Source organism: Corella eumyota, chromosome 2, assembly GCF_963082875.1.
Source record: "Corella eumyota chromosome 2, kaCorEumy4.1, whole genome shotgun sequence".
In the NCBI taxonomy this organism is placed as follows: Eukaryota; Metazoa; Chordata; class Ascidiacea; order Phlebobranchia; family Corellidae; genus Corella; species Corella eumyota.
The window spans coordinates 19,079,546-19,098,680 of record NC_137491.1 but is presented as its reverse complement, the minus strand read 5'-3'; the positions used below and the strand labels follow the sequence as shown (position 1 = coordinate 19,098,680).

Below are 19,135 nucleotides of genomic sequence, written 5' to 3'. Positions count from 1 at the left end.
TTTGCAAGATTTTTATTTCAATTGTAACTTTCATATATTTTATTAATTTTAATTCTGATCTTTAAAAGTTTGTTTGCTATTGTTGACTTTAATATTGTTGACTTTAACACATTTTAGTTGTTAAAAATATTTAAAATTGTTTTTTGATTTAATTTATTCATTTCATAACACGTTTCAAATTTAGGAATTTAGATAAAATTGTTCTAATTGTTTCATTTGTTAAAATGTTTTCAATTTTTGGAACTTGTGATATTGGTGAGGAGACATGCAAGAATGAAAATGAAACTCAGTTACAAACATTTGCTAACAAGTAGGTAAAATATTTTCACTTATTTTAATGCTTGCACACTTTGACATTATTTATGTAATTTTTTGAAATTTAAGAATATATTAGTTACTGTTTTTTATTAAAGCAATCTGATATTGTGTATTTTGTAAGATTTTAATTTTGTTGTGGATAATTTAACAAAAAAGAATATTATTTTTAATGTATTTAAAAGTGTTTTTATTTTACTTTAGAAATCGTGACCGGGTTAGATTTAATGATGCCAAGATTTGTACAGAGAACAAAGTGTTTACAGCCAGTGTGATGGTGTTGTCATGTTTCAGTGTCTTCTTTGATAAAGCTTTTGATACTGAGGTAAAATGGTTATTATTTTCAATAGTCTTGTTTTTGTTGAATACTTACTATTCTACTCTCAGCAAAGTTGTTATTATTGTAAATCATTTATCTACAAAGCCTTTCTTATATCAATATACTGTAATTACAAATTTATCTAATATTTCTTGTGCTAAATTTTCTGTTTTTATATGTTTCAACAAATACTATTTTTTAGATGGAAGAGAAATACAGTTTAACAATAAACATTGATAGAATCAGTGCAACTTTAATGCAGTCAATTCTTGATTATTTTTATGGAGTAGAAATTAAATTAAACACCAAGAATGTTTGTGACCTGCTTGATGCTGCAGAATATTTGCAAATTAAAGGCAAGTCATTGTTTGAAATTGTATACAAGATAAAATTTTACTTAACTATTTTTCAATTTTTATTTTGGGGCATAATAAAAATATAAAGTTTAATAATCAAGTTGTATATTTAATCATTTTTGAAGTTACTTTTAATTTTATTAGATTTAAAGCAAAAATGTATCAATTATTTGAAAAATGCTTTATCATGTCAAAACATTTTTACTCTTCGCTCATTGGCTGAAACTTACCATAGCAATGAACTCATGGATAAGGTCAATGAGTTCATGAAAACAAATGTGAATGAGATTTTGTCACATGATGAGTTTAAGAATTTATTGGAAGATGATTTTTGCTCAAACTTTAAAATGGTCTGTTAATTTTTTTGAAGTTTTTTGTTGTATGTTTTAAGGTTTTTGAAGAGTGTAGTTTAGAATATGCATTAATTTTTTGATCTAACTTTATAAAATATGTATTTGAATAATAAAAATTAGAAATAATTACTTTAGCAAATGACCTATAGTTTAAAGATGTACCAAGTGTTTTATTATTTTATTAACATTTATTATATATATTTTATATTACCAGGTTGAGAAGAAGTGTTTGTACACTGCTGTTGTGGAATGGATTAAATTTAAAATAACTGAAAGACAAGATCGATTTCCTGAAGTTCTTGACAAAGTTGAATTAAAAGTTTGTCAGTTGCCATTGGACTTTCTTAATAATGTTGTCAGTGTTGAGGTTAGATATAAAAAAATTAATTTGTTTTGTAAAGTTTAGAACTACATTTGATTTTATTTTGTTATAGTGAAGTCTGTTTTTATCTTATTTTTTCACATTTAAGTGACTAATTTAAGCAAGTTTAGGCAATTTAATTAATTTTCTAACATTTATGTTTAGGTTTTTATTAAAAATAATCTGACCTACATCAACACAGTTATGGAGGCAATTCGATTTGTTTTATATCCAATGAAAGGTAAATTAAATTATTTTTTTGATTTGTTACTTGTTGTAAATAAATGTTTATTAAAAAAATAACAACTAAGTGTTTAAGTTTAGACAACATTTTAATAATTGGAGGAAATGCCACAGAACAAAATGTTTGTCAATATAATATTTCAAGAAATACTTTTAATAAAAAAGAGGTTCGAATTAACATTTATCAAGTTTAATATTTGTAATGTTTATTTACAAAAAAAAGTAACAAAAAAAAAAAAAAAACTTTTTCACCAATTTTGTTACATTTTTTTAACAAAAACTACAATGCAATAATTAAACAAGATTTTTGTTAAATGATTTTACAAAAATTTATAATAAAGTTGTTGAAAATGTTAATGTAATGTTATAATATTAATTTAATAAAGGACATACTAAATGGAAGATATTGTCACAAGTGTGTTGTTATAAATGATTTTGTTTACATAATTGGTGGATGTACTGGTAATGATAATACCAAACTGAATACAGTTTATAAAATGAACTACAAACAAACCCCTATTAATTGGGAGCAAGTTAAATCAATGAATTTTAAGCGCGGTGCTCATGGAGCTGCAATTTTAAAAGGTAAAAACAAATAATATGGAATGCATTAAATTGTTTTATTTAGTAGTGTTGAGTACTTTGTTTATTTTATATGTAACGGTTCGCGTTATTTATTTAAATAAGTAAATTTGATACTGTACTCATTTAGTTCAACATCCTATTTAGGTTTAGTATTTGTAACTGGAAATATCACAGTAAATTCTAATACTTGTGAATATTATATGGAACCAATGGATACATGGGTAAATTTTGCAAGCATGCAGATCCCACGATGTGTTCATGAACTTGTTCAATTTAAAGGTGAATGTTTGTGGTTTCAGTTTTTTTTAAATGTTTCTGTTGATCTTCTAAATGCAGACTTACATTACTATATAATTTTTTTAACTGATTTTAGGTTTTCTTTATGCTATTGGTGGTTTTTCAAAAGGTAAAGTAACCAACACTGTTGAAAGTTACAACCCAAAAGAAGATAAATGGGATTTTGTGGCTCCTTTACAAACTCCAAGAGGGTGGTTTGTTGCTTTGGCAAATCAGGATAAAATTTTTGCAATGGGTAAGAATAAGATACATTTACATTTAAATTTTAGATCCAGTGTTTAAACTTTGCTGCATAAATGAATTATATATCAAAATTTTTTTAAATAGATGATTAGAATTTTTGTTCAATAAATCAAATAAAATTTTAATACTAGCATTTCAGCAATAAAGCAACACTTAATAGCTGTATTTGAATTTTAGTTGTTTTGTTAAAAGTAAGAAGTAAAAGTTACATACATAAATATTAACTAATTTAACTTTATTATAAAATAATTTAGATTAGCATTTATTTTAAATTGAGATTAAATTAATTTATATTTAGGAGGTAGTAATGGTACGGAATACCTTAGTTCAGTTGAAGTTTATGATGTAACAAATAATATTTGGAACAATGTAACTTCTATGTTGTCACCAACAATATTTATGTTGTTGGAGGGTAAGTTAAAAATATTTAACCTTTTAAGTAAATTAGGTAATTAAATTACAAACAGAACATTGTCAACATTTTATTAATATATTTTTACTGTTTTATAGAAGTATAGATGATAATAAATCAATCAATAAATATGATATTGAAAATGACAAATGGACTTTCATAACTGAACTTGAAGAAAAATTTGAATATCATACTTCTATTGCATTTTAAACCAAACTTAAAAAATAATTTTAATCTTAAAATTCTGTTTAAACTCTATAGACAATAATAAATACTATATTCTGCAACTGTAATATTAATTACACTAAACTATATTTTGATAAATTAAATAATGAAATGTTTTTGCAATTTATAAAGATAATTAAATTAGTTTTTTTCAATGTTAGATTTTTCTTTTTTTGAATAAATTAACATTTAATAATCATTACATTAAATACACATTGAAAACATGCACATATTATTAACTATTTAAAAAAATTTGTTTTAAATTTGATTTTTATTTTTTATAATAACTCAGTTGTATTTATATTTAATCAATATTATTTTTTTGCTAGATTTTTATTTCAATTGTAACTCTCATATATTTTAATAATTTTAATTTTGATCTTTAAAAGTTTGTTCGCTATTGTTGACTTCAACACATTTTAGTTGTTAAAAATATTTAAAAATTTTTTTTTGATTTAATTTATTTATTTCATAACAGGTTTTAAATTTAGGAATTTAGATAAAATTGTTTTAATTATTTTGTTTTTACTTAATTTGTTGAAATGTTTTCAATTTTTGGAACTTGTGATATTGGTGAGGAGACATGCAAGAACGAAAATGAAACTCAGTTACAAACATTTGCTAACAAGTAAGTAAAATATTTTTATTCAAATTATGCATTTTTTTATGTAATAATGTTATTCGAATTCTTATTTAAAGTTTTTGGTTTTTCCTTTTAGGAATCGTGATCGAGTTAGATTTAATGATGCCAAGATTTGTACAGAGAACAAAGTGTTTATAGCCAGTGTGATGGTGTTGTCTTGTTTCAGTGTCTTCTTTGATAAAGCTTTTGATACTGAGGTAATATTAACATTCTTATTCTAAAATCTTTGGTAGCCTATAAACAAATTTTAAAACTATTATTTTTAATAAAAAATAATTTTACTTTGATAAAATGACAATTTTTAATTTTTCTTTTGTAAAATTATTACTTTTTAAAACAATGCAATTTCAAAGATGGAAGAGAAATACAGTTCAGCAATAAACATTGATAGAATCAGTGCAACTTCAATGCAGTCAATTCTTGATTATTTTTATGGAGTAGAAATTAAATTAAACACCAAGAATGTTTGTGATTTGCTTGATGCAGCAGAATATTTGCAAATTAAAAGCAAGTCATTGTTTAAAATTGTATACAAAATAAAATTTTACTTAACCATTTTTTTATTTTTGGGCACAAAAAAATATAAAGTATAATAATCAAGTCGTATATTTAATAATTTTTGAAGTTACTTTTAATTTTTTTTTAGATTTGAAGCAAAAATGTATCAATTATTTGAAAAAAACGTTAACCAATCAAAACATTTTTACTCTTCGCTCATTGGCTGAAACTTACCATAGCAATAAACTCATGGATAAGGTCAATGAGTTCATGAAAACAAATGTAAAAGAGATTTTGTCACATGATGGGTTTAAGAATTTATTGGAAGATGATTTTTGCTTAAACTTTAAAATGGTTTGTTTTTGTAAAACACTATAAGGTTATGAATAATTTGTTTATGTGTAAATTGTAATATGATGTATGTGAAGTATTTTATTTGTTACAAATTTGACACATAGTTGTTTTTTAATTAGTTTGTGGGTTTTTTCAAAACTTTTATTCGCATTATTTCCCTATAACCAGGTTGAGAAAAAATGTTTGTACATTGCTGTTGTTGAATGGATTAAATTTGAACTAACTGAAAGACAAGATCGATTTCTTGAAATCGTAGACAAAGTTGAATTAAAGCTTTGTCAGTTGCCATTGGACTTTCTTCATAACGTTGTTGGAGCTGAGGTTAGATTTAAACAAATAAGTCGGTTTGATTCTTAAAGATAAATAAATTAAAGTTGTAATACCTTCTTTGTTTATTATAAGTAAAACTCAATTTTTTTATTTTTGACATTTTTTTAATAAAAGTGTTTTTATATATATATATATTTTTATGGAGGTTAAGCTCAAGTTAGTTAAATAACTTTAATGACATTTACATTTAGCTTTTTATTAAAAAAAATTTGACCTACCTCAACAAGGTAATGGAAACAATTCAATCTATCTTATATCCTGTAAGAGGTAAATCATATTATTTTGTTTATTTGGTTGCTAAGTATATAAAATATTTATCGAAAAATACTAACTAATATATTTAGACAAAATTTTAATAATTGGGGGAGGGAAAACAAAAAATATTGTTTGTCAATATAATATTTCAAGCAATACTTTTGAACAAAAAGAGGTAAGAATTAACATTTATCAAGTTTAATATTTGTAATGTTAATTTTTAAAAAATGTAACAAAATTAGAAAATAGAAAACCTTCACTAAATTTGTAACATTTGTTTATCGAAAACTACAGTGCAATAATTGAACAAGATTTTTGTTAAATGATTTTACAAAGATTTATAATAAAATTGTTGTACATCTTAATATAATGTTATAATATTACTTTAATAAAGGATATACCAGAAGGAAGATATTGTCACAAATGTGTTGTTTTAAATGATTTTGTTTACATAATTGGTGGATGTACTGGTAATGATGATACCAAACTGAATACGGTTTATAGAATGAACTACGAACAAACTTCTTTTAATTGGGAGCAAGTTAAATCAATGAATTATAAGCGTGGTGCTCATGGCGCTACAGTTTTAAAAGGTAAAAACAAATAATATGGAATGCATTAAATTGTTTCATTTAGTAACGTTGAGTACTTTGCTTATTTTATATTTAACAGTTTGTGTTATTTATTTAAACAAGTAAATTTTTAAAGATACTGTACTCATGTGGTTCAACATCCTATTTAGGTTTAGTATTTGTAACTGGAAATGTTACAGTGAGTTCTAATACTTGTGAATATTATATGGAACCAATGGATACATGGGTAAATTTTGCAAGCATGCAGATCCCACGATGTGTTCATGAACTTGTTCAACTTAAAGGTGAATGTTTCGAGTTTGTTAGTTCTTTTAAAATGTTTTTGGTTGATCTTTTAAATGCAGTTTTACATCACTATATGATTCAAATTTTTGAACTGCTCTTAGGTTTTCTTTATGCCATTGGTGGTTTTTCAAATGGTAAAGTAACCAACACTGTTGAAAGATACAACCCAAAAGAGGATAAATGGAATTTTGTGGCTCCTTTACAAACCTCAAGAAGGTGGTTTGTTGCTTTGGCAAACCAGGATAAAATATTTGCAATGGGTAAGATGTAAATAAAATTTGGTTTGTTTATACTTTTAAAATACTTTCATTTATACTTAGGAGGTAATAATGGAAAAAATAATCTTAGTTCAGTTGAAGTTTATGATGTAACAAATAATATTTGGAACAAATTTACTTCTATGTTGTTACCAAGAAGTTCATTTTCAGGATGTTTGATACAAAATAATATTTATGTTGTTAGAGGGTAAGTAAAAAGATTTATTTGCTTCTAAACTTGTTTCAATTTTTAATCTATTATATGTTTCTTATTTTAATTTTTTGCATTATTTTAAATAGGATTTCTGATGATAATAATTCAATTCTCAAATATGACATCACAGAAGACACATGGACATTTGTTACTGAAATTAAAGAACAATATTATTATCATGATTCTGTTGCAATTTGTGCTTATTCTTTTGTTAACCAATAATTTAATCTAAACTTACAGTTAAAGTGCATTAAACAATAACACTGTAACTTGATGATTTAAATTTTAAAATTATTTTAATATTAAATTTTAAGTTTTTTCTTTTTTTTTATGCATATATTGATCATGCCAATTAACATTTATTAATTTTGTATTGGATATACATTTCAATCACAAAACATATTGTAAAAAGGCATCATATATCTGCTATCATTTTTAGTTGTTTTAATTAAGCACTTTCATATATTTTATCACAAATTACAGATTTATGTAAACATTTGTTTTGTTTTTACAAAGTATTTTTATTTTTTGATGTTATTATTTAAATTAAAAAAATAGTTTTTAACCATATACTTTATAATTATAATAATCTATTTTCTTTTATAATTGTAATATTCAATTGATGACAGGTTTAATGTTAAATATTTTGTTTTAAATATTTTGTTATTATTAAAATTGTTAAAATGTTTTCAATTTTTGGAACTTGTGATATTGGTGAGGAGACATGCAAGAATGAAAATGAAACTCAGTTACAAATATTTGCTAACAAGTAAGTGAAATATTTTGATTCAAATTATGCATTTTTTTATGTATTTTAGTCGAATTCTTATTTAAAGTTTTTGGTTTTTCTTTTTAGAAATCGTGATCGAGTTATATTTAATGATGCCAAGATTTGTACAGAGAACAAAGTGTTTACAGCCAGTGTGATGGTGTTGTCCTGTTTCAGTGTCTTCTTTGATAAAGCTTTTGATACTGAGGTAATATTAACATTCTTGACAATATCTTACAATCTTTGGTAGCCTATAAAAAAATTTTTAAATTTATTTTTTTAATAAAGATAAATTTACTTTGATAAAATTGATACTTTTAAAATCAATGTAATCTTAAAGATGGAAGAGAAATACAGTTCAACAATAAACATTGATAGAATCAGTGCAACTTCAATGCAGTCAATTCTAGATTATTTTTATGGAGTAGAAATTAAATTAAACGCTAAGAATGTTTGTGATTTGCTTGATGCTGCAGAATACTTGCAAATTAAAGGTAAATCATGTTTGGGATTTTATATAGGATTAAATTTTTTCAAAATTTTTTTGGAATGTTAAATTTTTAGATTTTAAAAACAAGCCATATATCTAATGTTCTTAAAACCCATTTTACTTTTATCAGATTTGAAGCAAAAATGTATCAATTATTTGAAAAATGCTTTATCATGTCAAAACATTTTTACTCTTCGCTTATTGGCTGATACTTACCATAGCAACGAACTCATGGATAAGGTCAATGAGTTCATGAAAACAAATGTGAATGAGATTTTGTTACATGATGAGTTTAAAAATTTATTGGAAGATAATTTTTGCTCAAACTTTAAAATGGTTTGTTAATTTTTTTGAAGTTTATGGTTGTATGTTTTTAGGTTTTTGAAGAGTTTAGTTTAAAATATGCACTAATCAACATATGCACTAATATTTTGATCTAACTTTAAAAAAAAATTATTTGAATAATAAAAATTGAAAATATTGACTTTAGCAAATGGCCCATAGTTTAAAGATGTACTTAATGTTTTAATATGTTATTAACATTTCTTATATTTTATATTACCAGATTGAGAAAAAATGTTTGTACACTGCTGTTGTTGAATGGATTAAATTTAAAGTAACTGAAAGACAAGGTCGATTTCTTGAAATTCTTGACAAAGTTGAACTCAAGCTTTGTCAGTTGCCATTGGACTTTCTTCATAATGTTGTCAGTGTTGAGGTTAGATTTAAAAAAATTAATTTGTTTTGTAAAGTTTAGAACTACATTTGCTTTTATTTTGTTATAGTAAAGTCTGTTTTTATCATATTTTTTCACATTTAAGTGACTAATTTAAGCAAGTTTAGGCAATTTAATTAATTTTCTAACATTTATGTTTAGGTTTTTATTAAAAATAATCTGATCTACATCAACACAGTAATGGAGGCAATTCGATTTGTTTTATATCCAATGAAAGGTAAATTAATTTGTTTTTTTGATTTGTTACTAATTGTAAATAAATGTTTATTAAAAAAATAACAACTAAGTGTTTAAGTTTAGACAACATTTTAATAATTGGAGGAAAAGTCACAGAACAAAATGTTTGTCAATATAATATTTCAAGAAATACTTTTGAACAAAAAGAGGTTCGAATTAACATTTATCAAGTTCAATATTTGTGATGGTAATTTATAAAAAAATGTATAACAAAATTAGAAAAAAATTTTTTTCACTAATTTTGTTACTTTTTTTATTAAAAACTACAATGCAATAATTAAACAAGATTTTTGTTAAATGATTTTACAAAAAATTATAATAAAGTTGTTGTAAATGTTAATGTAATGTTATGATATTACATTAATAAAGGACACACTAGAAGGAAGATTTGGTCACAAGTGTGTTGTTTTAAATGATTTTGTTTACATAATTGGTGGATGTAATGGTAAAGATCAAACCGAACCAAATACAGTTTATAGAATGAACTACAAACAAACTCCTATTACTTGGGAACAAGTTAAATCAATAAATTATAAGCGTAGTGGTCATGGGGCTACAGTTTTAAATGGTATAAAAACATTTAACAGTTTTTATTTTGAATCACATGGTGATATTTAATTACTTATATAATTTATTTTGTTTAATGTTATTGTATTGGTATAATTAAAACTTTACATTTAGGTTTGATTTTTGTGACTGGGAGTAGGAAGCTTAATTGTGACACTTGTGAATATTACACAGAAACCACGAATAAATGGGTTAAACTTGCAAACATGAAAATGCAACGTTGTTTTCATGAACTTGTACAACTAAAAGGTTAAAAGTTTTTTTTAAAACTAATTTATTAGCAAAATTGATTTAAAGTATTAAAACATTTATTAAAACTTCTGTCTACAACTTCAACATTTATAAATTTTAATAAACTATATTGTCTATTCTATCATTGGTAAGCTTTATGACATTGTTTACCAACTTTCCAAACTTTTTATATTTTGTTTAAATTAACATAACAAAATACAAAATTTAATTTATTACAGGTTATCTTTATGCTATTGGTGGTGTATCAGATAAAAATATAACAAACACTGTTGAAAGTTACAACCCAAATAGGGACAAATGGAATTTTGTGGCCACCATACGAACCCCAAGAAAGTGGTTTGTTGCTTTGGCAAACCAGGATAAAATATTTGCAATGGGTAAGATGTAAATAAAATTTGGTTTGTTTATGCTTTTTAAAATATTAATAAATATTTTTGTATATTAGATAAAATGATATATAATTCAAATATTAATTTTGTAGCATTACAGAATTTATTTTTATTTTTATTTTAGATTTAAATGTAAAAGATACTTCTTAATAAAAATACATTTTTATTTATACTTAGGAGGTAATGATGGAAACAGTAATCTTAATTCAGTTGAAGTTTATGATGTAACAAATAATATTTGGAACAATGTAACTTCTATGTTGTCACCTAGAAATGCATTTTCAGGATGTTTGATACAAAACAATATTTATGTTGTTGGAGGGTAAGTAAAAAGATTTAATTTGCTTTAAAACTCGTTAAAAATTTTCAATTTATTATATGTTTCTTTTTTTATTATTTTTTGCATTATCTTAAATAGGAGCCTAGATGATAATAATTCAATTCTCAAATATGACATCGCAGAAGACACATGGACATTTGTAACTAAAATTAAAGAAGAATATTATTACCATGATTCTGTTGCAATTTGTACTTATGTTTTTGTTAACCAATAATTTAATCTAAACTTTTAATTAAAGTGCATTAAAAATGACATTGTAGCTTGATGATTTAAATTTTCCAAAACTTTTTTAATATTAAATTTTGCTTTCTTTCTTTTTTTTATTGCATATATTGATAATGCTGATTTACATTTATTAATTTTGTATTGGATATAAATTTCAATCACAAAACATATTGTATAAGGTTATCATATATCTGCTAATATTTTTATTTGTTTTAATTAAGTACTTAATAGATATATTTTATTACAGATTACAGAGTTATGTAAACATTTGTTTTGTTTATATAAAGTATTTTTATTTTTTGATGTTATTATTTAAATTAAAAAAATAGTTTTTATTCATATACTTTATAATTATAATAATCTATTTTCTTTTATCATTGTAATATTCAAATGATGGCAGGTTTAATGTTAAATATTTTGTTTTAAATATTTTGTTATTATTAAAATTGTTAAAATGTTTTCAATTTTTGGAACTTGTGATATTGTTGAGGAGACATGCAAGAATGAAAATGAAACTCAGTTGCAAACATTTGCTAACAAGTATGTGAAATATTTTGATTCAAATTATGCATTTTTTTATGTATTTTAGTTGAATTCTTATTTAAAGTTTTTGGTTTTTCCTTTTAGAAATCGTGATCGAGTTAGATTTAATGATGCTAAGATTTGTACAGAGAACAAAGTGTTTACAGCCAGTGTGATGGTGTTGTCCTGTTTCAGTGTCTTTTTTGATAAAGCTTTTGATACTGAGGTATATTTAACATTCTTGACAATATCTTAAAATCTTTGGTAGCCTATAAACAAGTTTTAAAACTAATTTTTTTAATAAAGATAAATTAACTTAAATATTTTTTTGATAAAATCGGTACTTTTTAAATCAATGCAATTTTAAAGATGGAAGAGAAATATAGTTCAACAATAAACATTGATAGAATCAGTGCAACTTTAATGCAGTCAATTCTTGATTATTTTTATGGAGTAGAAATTAAATTAAACACCAAGAATGTTTGTGATTTGCTTGATGCTGCAGAATATTTGCAAATTAAAGGTAAGTCATTGTTTGGTATTGTATATAGGAATAAATTCTACTAAAATTTTCTGGCTTGTTAAATATTTAGATTTTAAAAACAAGCTATATACATATCTAGCGTTCTTAAAAATCATTTTAATTTTTATAGATTTAAAGCAAAAATGTATCAATTATTTGAAAAAAGCTTTATCATGTCAAAACATTTTTACTCTTCCCTCATTGGCTGATACTTACCATAGCAACGAACTCATGGATAATGTCAATGAGTTTATGAAAAAAAATGTGAATGAGATTTTGTCACATGATGAGTTTAAGAATTTATTGGAAGATGATTTTTGCTCGAACTTTAAAATGGTTTGTTTATTTTTTAAAGTTTATTGTTGTATGTTTTTAGGTTTTTGAAGAGTGTAGTTTAGAATATTCCCTAATTTTTTGATTTAACTTTAAAATAAATTTTTTAATAATAAAAATAAGAAATATCAGCTTTAGCAAATGGCTCATAGTTTAAAGATGTACTAAATGTTTTAATATGTTATTAACATTTTTTATATTTTATGTTATTAGGTTGAGAAGAAATGTTTGTACACTGCTGTTGTTGAATGGATTAAATTTAAAGTAATTGAAAGACAAGATCGATTTCTTGAAGTTCTTGACAAAGTTGAATTAAAACTTTGTCAGTTGCCATTGGACTTTCTTAATAATGTTGTCAGTGTCGAGGTTAGATTTAAAAAAAAATAAATTGTTTTGTAAAGTTTAGAACAACATTTGCTTTTATTTTGTTATAGTAAAGTCTGTTTTTATCTTATTTTTTCACATTTAGGTGGCTAATTTAAGCAAGTTTAGGCAATTTAATTAATTTTCTAACATTTATGTTTAGGTTTTTATTAAAAATAATCTGATCTACATCAACACAGTAATGGAGGCAATTCGATTTGTTTTATATCCAATGAAAGGTAAATTAAATTATTTTTTTGATTTGTTACTTATTGTAAATAAATGTTTATTAAAAAAATAACAACTGAGTGTTTATGTTTAGACAACATTTTGATAATTGGAGGAAATGCCACAGAACAAAATGTTTGTCAATACAATATTACAAGAAATACTTTTAATAAAAAAGAGGTAGGAATTAACATTTATCAAGTTCAATATTTGTGATGGTAATTTATAAAAAAAAAGTAACAAAAAAAGAAAAAAACTTTTTCATCAATTTTGTTACATTTTTTTAACAAAAACTACAATGCAATAATTAAACAAGATTTTTGTTAAATGATTTTACAAAAATTTATAATAAAGTTTTTGTAAATGTTAATGTAATGTTATGATATTACATTAATAAAGGACACGCTAGAAGGAAGATTTGGTCACAAGTGTGTTTGTTTTAAAATGATTTAAACGAACTCAACTAAATACAGTTTATAGAATGAACTACAAACAAACTCTTATTACTTGGGAGCAAGTTAAATCAATGAATTATAAGAGAGGTGGTCATGGAGCTACAGTTTTAAATGGTAAAAAACATTTAACATTTTTTATTTTGATTCACATGGTGATATTTAATTACTTATATAATTAATTTTGTTTAATGTAATTGTACTGGTATAATTAAAACTTTACATTTAGATTTGATTTTTGTGACTGGGAGTATGAAGTTTAATCGTGACACTTGCGAATATTACACAGAAACCACAAATAAATGGGTTGGAATTTCAAACATGGAAACGCCACGTTGTTTTCATGAACTTGTACAACTAAAAGGTTAAAAGTTTTTTTTTAAATTAATTTATTAGCTAAATCGATTAAAAGTAATAAAACATTTATTAAAACTTCTGTCTACAACTTCAACATTTATAAATTTTTATAAACTATATTGTCTATTCTATCATTAGTAAGCTTTATGACATTGTTTACGAACTTTGCAATCTTTTTATATTTTGTTTAAATTTACATAACAAAATACAAAATTTAATTTATTGCAGGTTATCTTTATGCCATTGGTGGTGATGCAAATAGTGAAGTAACCAACACTGTTGAAAGATACAACCCAAAAGAGGATAAATGGGATTTTGTCGCTCCTTTACAAACCCCAAGAAAGTGGTTTGTTGCTTTGGCAAACCAGGATAAAATATTTGCAATGGGTAAGATGTAAACAAAATTTGGTTTGTTTATACTTTTAAAATATTTTTGTCTATTAGATAAAATAATATATAATTCAAATATTAATTTTGTAGCATTATAGAATTGATTTTTATTTTTTATTTAAAAGTTAAATGTAAATGATACTTTTAAATCAAAAAAACACTTTCATTTATACTTAGGAGGTCATGATAGAAACGGTTATCTTAATTCAGTTGAAGTTTATGATGTAACAAGTAATATTTGGAACAATGTAACTTCTATGTTGTCACCAAGAAGTTCATTTTCAGGATGTTTGATTCAAAACAATATTTATGTTGTTGGAGGGTATGTAAAAAGATTTAATTTGCTTCTAAACTTGTTACAATTTTTAATCTATTATTGATTTATTTTTTGCATTGTTTCTTATTTTTTTGCATTATCTTTAAAAAGGGGCCTAGATGATAATAATTCAATTCTCGAATATGACATCGCAGAAGACACATGGACATTTGTTACTAAAATTAAAGAACGATATTATCATCATGATTCTGTTGCAACTTGTACTTAACCTTTTGTGAACCAATAATTTAATCTAAACTTATAGTTAAAGTTTATTAAACAATAGTGAACACTGTAGCTTGATGAGTTTAATTTTCCAATACTTTTTTTATATTAAATTTTACTTTTTTTCTTTTTTTTTTATTGGATATATTAATTATGCTGATTTACATTTATTAATTTTGTATTGGATATCTATTTAAATCACAAAACATATTGTATAAAGTTATCATACACTGCTATTATTTTTATTTATTTTAATTAAGCACTTTGATATATTTTATTACAAATAACAGATTTATGTAAACATTTGTTTTGTTTCTATAAAGTATTTTTATTTTTTGATGTTACTCTCTAAATTAAAAAAATAATTTTTAATTATATATTTTATAATTGTAATAATCAATTATACTTTATAGTTGTTATATTTAATTGATGACAGGTTTAAGGTTAAATATTTTGTTCTTGAATTGTTAAAATGCTTTCAATTTTCGGAACTTGTGATATTGGTGAGGAGACATGCAAGAATGAAAATGAAACTCAGTTACAAACATTTGCTAACAAGTAGGTAAAATATTTTCACTTATTTTAATGCTTGCACACTTTGACAGTATTTATGTAATTTTTTGAAACTTAAGAATATATTAGTTCCTGTTTTTTATTAAAGCAATCTGATATTGTGTATTTTGTAAGATTTTAATTTTGTTGTGGATAATTTAACAAAAAAGAATATTATTCTTAATGTATTTAAAAGTGTTTTTATTTTACTTTAGAAATCGTGATCGGGTTAGATTTAATGATGCCAAGATTTGTACAGAGAACAAAGTGTTTACAGCCAGTGTGATGGTGTTGTCTTGTTTCAGTGTCTTCTTTGATAAAGCTTTTGAAACTGAGGTAAAATGGTTATAAATTTTAATAGTCTTGTTTTTGTTGAATACTTACTATTCTACTCTCAGCAAAGTTGTTTTTATTGTTAATCATTTATCTGAAAAGCCTTTCTTATATCAATATACTGTAATTACAAATTTATCTAATACTTCTTGTGCTAAATTTTCTGTTTTGATATGTTTCAACAAATACTATTTTTTAGATGGAAGAGAAATACAGTTCAACAATAAACATTGATAGAATCAGTGCAACTTCAATGCAGTCAATTCTTGATTATTTTTATGAAGTAGAAATCAAATTAAACACTAAGAATGTTTGTGATTTGCTTGATGCTGCAGAATATTTGCAAATTAAAGGCAAGTCATTGTTTGGTATTGTATATAGGATTAAATTTTACCAAAATTTTCTGGTTTGTTAAATATTTAGATTTTAAAAACAAGCTATATATATAATTAACGTTCTTAAAAATCATTTTAATTTTATTAGATTTAAAGCAAAAATGTATCAATTATTTGAAAAAGGCTTTATCATGTCAAAACATTTTTACCCTTCGCTCATTGGCCGAAACTTACCATAGCAACGAACTTATGGATAAGGTCAATGAGTTCATGAAAACAAATGTGAATGAGATTTTGTCGCATGATGTGTTTAAAAATTTGCTAGGAAATGATTTATGCTCAAACTTTCAATTGGTTTGTTAATTTTTTTGAAGTTTATTGTTGTATGTTCTTAGGTTTTTGTAAAGTGTAGTTTAGAATATGCACTACTTTTTTGATCTAACTTTAAAAAAAACTATTTGAATAATAAAAATTAGAAATATTGGCTTTAGCAAATTTCTCATAGTTTAAAGATGTACTAAATGTATTAATATGTTATTAACATTTCTTATATCATTTTTTTATTACCAGGTTGAGAAAAAATGTTTGTACACTGCTGTTGTTGAATGGATTAAATTTAAAGTAACTAAAAGACAAGATCGATTTCTTGAAATTCTTGACAAAGTTGAATTCAAGCTTTGTCAGTTGCCGTTGGACTTTCTTAATAATGTTGTCAGTGTTGAGGTTAGATTTGATATACATTTTAATTTGGTTTTATGTTAGATTGGTTTAAATATAAGCAATATTATATAAATAGGTATAAAAAAATTAATACTGTGCATTTTTTAGCTTAAGACGTGAATTACAACTCTTTTAAAATAGCAATAAATAAATGTATTTTTTAAGATTTATTTAAAGCTATGACTTTTTAATGTTAAATTTTTAGAATTTTATTAAAGAAAATGCTGTATATTTGAACTTAGTAATGGAGGCAATTCGATCCATTTTATATTCAATAAAAGGTAAAGTGATACTGAAGATGTCTTTTAATATATAAATTTTTATAAGTAATAAGCCACTGATATTTTTAGACAACATTTTGATAGTTGGGGGAAGGGATTCAGAACAGAATGTTTGTCAATATAATATTGCAAGCAATACTTTTGAACAAAAAAAGGTTAGATTGAAATTTTTTTTAAATTAACAATTATTATATTACAATTATGTTAAGTCATTTTCCAAATTTGTTTTTATATTTCTAGTATCTATTTTTTCTTTTTTAAAAACTGTTTTTCTTTTTTAAAATGATTTTACAAAATGCCATATTAAAATAATGTAATGTAATAGTGTTATGTTTTGGTATGAATGTTATAAAGGACCTACCAAAAGGAAGATATTGCCACAAATGTGTTGTTTTAAATGATTTTGTTTACATAATTGGTGGATGTATTGGTAATGATGATACAAAACTGAAAACAGTTTATAGAATGAACTACAAACAAATTCCTATTACTTGGGAGCAAGTTAAATCAATGAATTATAAGCGAAGTGGTCATGGAGCTACAGTTTTAAATGGTAAAAAACATTTAACAGTTTTTACTTTAATTCACATGGTGATATTTAATTACTTTTATAATTTATATTGTTTAATTTTATTGTGTTGGTACATTAAAAACTTTACATCTAGGTTTGTTATTTGTGACTGGGGATATAGAAATTAATCGTGACACTTGTGAATATTACACAGAAACCACAAATAAATGGGTTGAAATTTCAAATATAAAAAATGCTACGTTGTTTTCATGAACTTGTGCAACTAAAAGGTTAAAAGTTTTTTTTTAAAACTAATGTTTTAGCAAAATCGATTTAAAGTAATAAAACATTTATTAAAACCTTAACTTGTTGCTGTTTACATTTTTTCAACATTTATAAATTATGTTGTGTTTTTATTACTTGTAAGCTCTATGACATTGTTACCCAACTTTGTAATCTTTTATTTTTTTTAATCTTGCATAACAAAATACAAAATTTAACTTTTTTTAGGTTATCTTTTTGCTATTGGTGGTGTATCAAATCATAATGCAACCAACACCATTGAAAGATACAATTCAAAAGAGGATAAATGGAATTTTGTGGCTTCTTTACAAACTCCAAGAAGGTGGTTTGTTGCTTTGGCAAACCAGGATAGAATATTTGCAATGGGTAAGATGTAAATAAAATTTGGTTTGTTTATGCATTTTAAAATATTAATAAATATTTTTGTCCATTAGATAAAATAATATATAATTCAAATATTAATTTTGTAGCATTATAGAATTGATTTTTATTTTTTATTTAAAAGTTAAATGTAAATGATGCTTTTAAATGAAAAAAGAAACTTTTATTTATATTTAGGAGGTAGTGATAAAAAAAGTTATCTTAGTTCGGTTGAAGTTTATGATGTAACAAATAATATTTGGAACAATGTAACTTCTATGTTATCACCAAGAGATTCATTTTCAGGATGTTTGATTCAAAATAATATTTATGTTGTTGGAGGGTAAGTAAAAAGATTTAGATTGCTTCTAAACTTGTTACAATTTTCAATCTAATATATGTTTCTTATTTTAATTTTTTTGCATTATTTTAAATAGGATTTGTGATGATAATAATTCAATTTTTAAATATGACATCACAGAAGACACATGGACATTTGTTACTGAAATTAAAGAACAATATTATTATCATGATTCTGTTGCAATTTGTGCTTATCCTTTTGTTAACCAATAATTTAATCTAAACTTACAGTTAAAGTGCATTAAACAATAACACTGTAGCTTGATGATTTAAATTTTAAAAATATTTTAATATTAAATTTTAAGTTTTTTCTTCTTTTTTTATGCATATATTGATCATGCCAATTAACATTTATTAATTTTGTATTGGATATACATTTCAATCACAAAACATATTGTAAAAAGGCATCATATATCTGCTATTATTTTTATTTGTTTTAATTTAGCACTTTCATATATTTTATTACAAATTACAGATTTATGTAAACATTTGTTTTGTTTTTACAAAGTATTTTTATTTTTTGATGTT

General features: G+C 23.7%; 7 protein-coding genes across 9 annotated transcripts; all 7 read left to right on the top strand.

The window, feature by feature from the left end:
* Positions 1–173: 173 nt before the first annotated feature.
* LOC145742609 (zinc finger and BTB domain-containing protein 44-like) lies at positions 174–1,231 on the top strand. Its single transcript, XM_082560385.1, has 4 exons — positions 174–310; positions 520–640; positions 837–1,010; positions 1,226–1,231. The coding sequence occupies exons 1-4, from the start codon at positions 225–227 to the stop codon at positions 1,229–1,231; spliced, it is 387 nt and encodes a 128-aa protein (XP_082416511.1). The 5' UTR covers positions 174–224.
* LOC145742789 (kelch-like protein 12) lies at positions 1,196–3,763 on the top strand. The gene is made up of 9 exons (XM_082560591.1): positions 1,196–1,340; positions 1,558–1,710; positions 1,870–1,945; positions 2,029–2,114; positions 2,334–2,532; positions 2,677–2,811; positions 2,906–3,064; positions 3,371–3,484; positions 3,583–3,763. Exons 1-9 carry the CDS (start codon positions 1,236–1,238, stop codon positions 3,588–3,590), a joined length of 1,035 nt encoding a protein of 344 aa, XP_082416717.1. The 5' UTR covers positions 1,196–1,235; the 3' UTR covers positions 3,591–3,763.
* Positions 3,764–4,212: 449 nt separating this feature from the next.
* On the top strand, positions 4,213–7,482 carry LOC145742784 (kelch-like protein 36). 3 transcript variants are annotated; one of them, XR_014280960.1, is made up of 12 exons: positions 4,213–4,337; positions 4,429–4,549; positions 4,706–4,859; positions 4,999–5,204; positions 5,373–5,525; positions 5,726–5,801; positions 5,879–5,964; positions 6,184–6,382; positions 6,532–6,666; positions 6,769–6,927; positions 7,016–7,132; positions 7,225–7,337. XR_014280960.1 is itself a non-coding variant. In XM_082560586.1 (12 exons), exons 1-12 carry the CDS (start codon positions 4,252–4,254, stop codon positions 7,358–7,360), a joined length of 1,548 nt encoding a protein of 515 aa, XP_082416712.1. In that variant the 5' UTR covers positions 4,213–4,251; the 3' UTR covers positions 7,361–7,482. The 3 variants fall into 3 exon arrangements, 2 of the variants coding, with proteins under 2 accessions (XP_082416712.1, XP_082416711.1); XM_082560586.1 differs by having other exon boundaries at positions 7,096–7,132; positions 7,225–7,482; XM_082560585.1 differs by having other exon boundaries at positions 6,988–7,132; positions 7,225–7,482.
* Positions 7,483–7,767: 285 nt separating this feature from the next.
* On the top strand, positions 7,768–11,165 carry LOC145742785 (kelch-like protein 3). The gene is made up of 12 exons (XM_082560587.1): positions 7,768–7,907; positions 7,995–8,115; positions 8,248–8,401; positions 8,528–8,733; positions 8,963–9,115; positions 9,275–9,350; positions 9,434–9,519; positions 9,740–9,938; positions 10,052–10,186; positions 10,408–10,566; positions 10,756–10,900; positions 10,997–11,165. Exons 1-12 carry the CDS (start codon positions 7,822–7,824, stop codon positions 11,130–11,132), a joined length of 1,656 nt encoding a protein of 551 aa, XP_082416713.1. The 5' UTR covers positions 7,768–7,821; the 3' UTR covers positions 11,133–11,165.
* A 432-nt stretch (positions 11,166–11,597) lies between these two features.
* On the top strand, positions 11,598–18,218 carry LOC145742607 (kelch-like protein 12). Its single transcript, XM_082560384.1, has 10 exons — positions 11,598–11,683; positions 11,771–11,891; positions 12,035–12,188; positions 16,221–16,426; positions 16,643–16,795; positions 16,998–17,073; positions 17,143–17,228; positions 17,428–17,626; positions 17,739–17,874; positions 18,095–18,218. The coding sequence occupies exons 1-9, from the start codon at positions 11,598–11,600 to the stop codon at positions 17,855–17,857; spliced, it is 1,200 nt and encodes a 399-aa protein (XP_082416510.1). The 3' UTR covers positions 17,858–17,874; positions 18,095–18,218.
* Positions 13,561–14,875, top strand: LOC145742791 (uncharacterized). Its single transcript, XM_082560597.1, has 5 exons — positions 13,561–13,681; positions 13,794–13,928; positions 14,150–14,308; positions 14,489–14,633; positions 14,739–14,875. Exons 1-5 carry the CDS (start codon positions 13,594–13,596, stop codon positions 14,854–14,856), a joined length of 645 nt encoding a protein of 214 aa, XP_082416723.1. The 5' UTR covers positions 13,561–13,593; the 3' UTR covers positions 14,857–14,875.
* Positions 15,310–16,152, top strand: LOC145744014 (zinc finger and BTB domain-containing protein 44-like). The gene is made up of 3 exons (XM_082562105.1): positions 15,310–15,414; positions 15,620–15,740; positions 15,937–16,152. Exons 1-3 carry the CDS (start codon positions 15,374–15,376, stop codon positions 16,150–16,152), a joined length of 378 nt encoding a protein of 125 aa, XP_082418231.1. The 5' UTR covers positions 15,310–15,373.
* Positions 18,219–19,135: the final 917 nt, after the last annotated feature.

Bases quoted from the DNA above. Each gene is read 5' to 3' on its own strand.
- LOC145742607 (XM_082560384.1), top strand. From the start codon at position 11,598: ATGTTTTCAATTTTTGGAACTTGTGATATTGTTGAGGAGACATGCAAG. The intron at 16,796-16,997 runs GTTAGATTTGAT...TTAAATTTTTAG, and splicing joins ATAATGTTGTCAGTGTTGAG to AATTTTATTAAAGAAAATGC. The intron at 17,627-17,738 runs GTAAAAAACATT...CTTTACATCTAG, and splicing joins TGGAGCTACAGTTTTAAATG to GTTTGTTATTTGTGACTGGG.
- LOC145742791 (XM_082560597.1), top strand. From the start codon at position 13,594: ATGAACTACAAACAAACTCTTATTACTTGGGAGCAAGTTAAATCAATG. The intron at 13,929-14,149 runs GTTAAAAGTTTT...AATTTATTGCAG, and splicing joins TGAACTTGTACAACTAAAAG to GTTATCTTTATGCCATTGGT. The intron at 14,309-14,488 runs GTAAGATGTAAA...ATTTATACTTAG, and splicing joins GGATAAAATATTTGCAATGG to GAGGTCATGATAGAAACGGT.
- LOC145742785 (XM_082560587.1), top strand. From the start codon at position 7,822: ATGTTTTCAATTTTTGGAACTTGTGATATTGGTGAGGAGACATGCAAG. The intron at 8,734-8,962 runs GTTTGTTAATTT...TTATATTACCAG, and splicing joins TTTGCTCAAACTTTAAAATG to ATTGAGAAAAAATGTTTGTA. The intron at 9,116-9,274 runs GTTAGATTTAAA...ATTTATGTTTAG, and splicing joins ATAATGTTGTCAGTGTTGAG to GTTTTTATTAAAAATAATCT.
- LOC145744014 (XM_082562105.1), top strand. From the start codon at position 15,374: ATGAAAATGAAACTCAGTTACAAACATTTGCTAACAAGTAG. The intron at 15,415-15,619 runs GTAAAATATTTT...ATTTTACTTTAG, and splicing joins AAACATTTGCTAACAAGTAG to AAATCGTGATCGGGTTAGAT. The intron at 15,741-15,936 runs GTAAAATGGTTA...ACTATTTTTTAG, and splicing joins ATAAAGCTTTTGAAACTGAG to ATGGAAGAGAAATACAGTTC.
- LOC145742789 (XM_082560591.1), top strand. From the start codon at position 1,236: ATGGATAAGGTCAATGAGTTCATGAAAACAAATGTGAATGAGATTTTG. The intron at 1,946-2,028 runs GTAAATTAAATT...GTTTAAGTTTAG, and splicing joins TGTTTTATATCCAATGAAAG to ACAACATTTTAATAATTGGA. The intron at 2,115-2,333 runs GTTCGAATTAAC...AATTTAATAAAG, and splicing joins ATACTTTTAATAAAAAAGAG to GACATACTAAATGGAAGATA.
- LOC145742784 (XM_082560585.1), top strand. From the start codon at position 4,252: ATGTTTTCAATTTTTGGAACTTGTGATATTGGTGAGGAGACATGCAAG. The intron at 4,860-4,998 runs GCAAGTCATTGT...ATTTTTTTTTAG, and splicing joins AGAATATTTGCAAATTAAAA to ATTTGAAGCAAAAATGTATC. The intron at 6,383-6,531 runs GTAAAAACAAAT...CATCCTATTTAG, and splicing joins TGGCGCTACAGTTTTAAAAG to GTTTAGTATTTGTAACTGGA.
- LOC145742609 (XM_082560385.1), top strand. From the start codon at position 225: ATGTTTTCAATTTTTGGAACTTGTGATATTGGTGAGGAGACATGCAAG. The intron at 311-519 runs GTAGGTAAAATA...ATTTTACTTTAG, and splicing joins TTACAAACATTTGCTAACAA to AAATCGTGACCGGGTTAGAT. The intron at 641-836 runs GTAAAATGGTTA...ACTATTTTTTAG, and splicing joins ATAAAGCTTTTGATACTGAG to ATGGAAGAGAAATACAGTTT.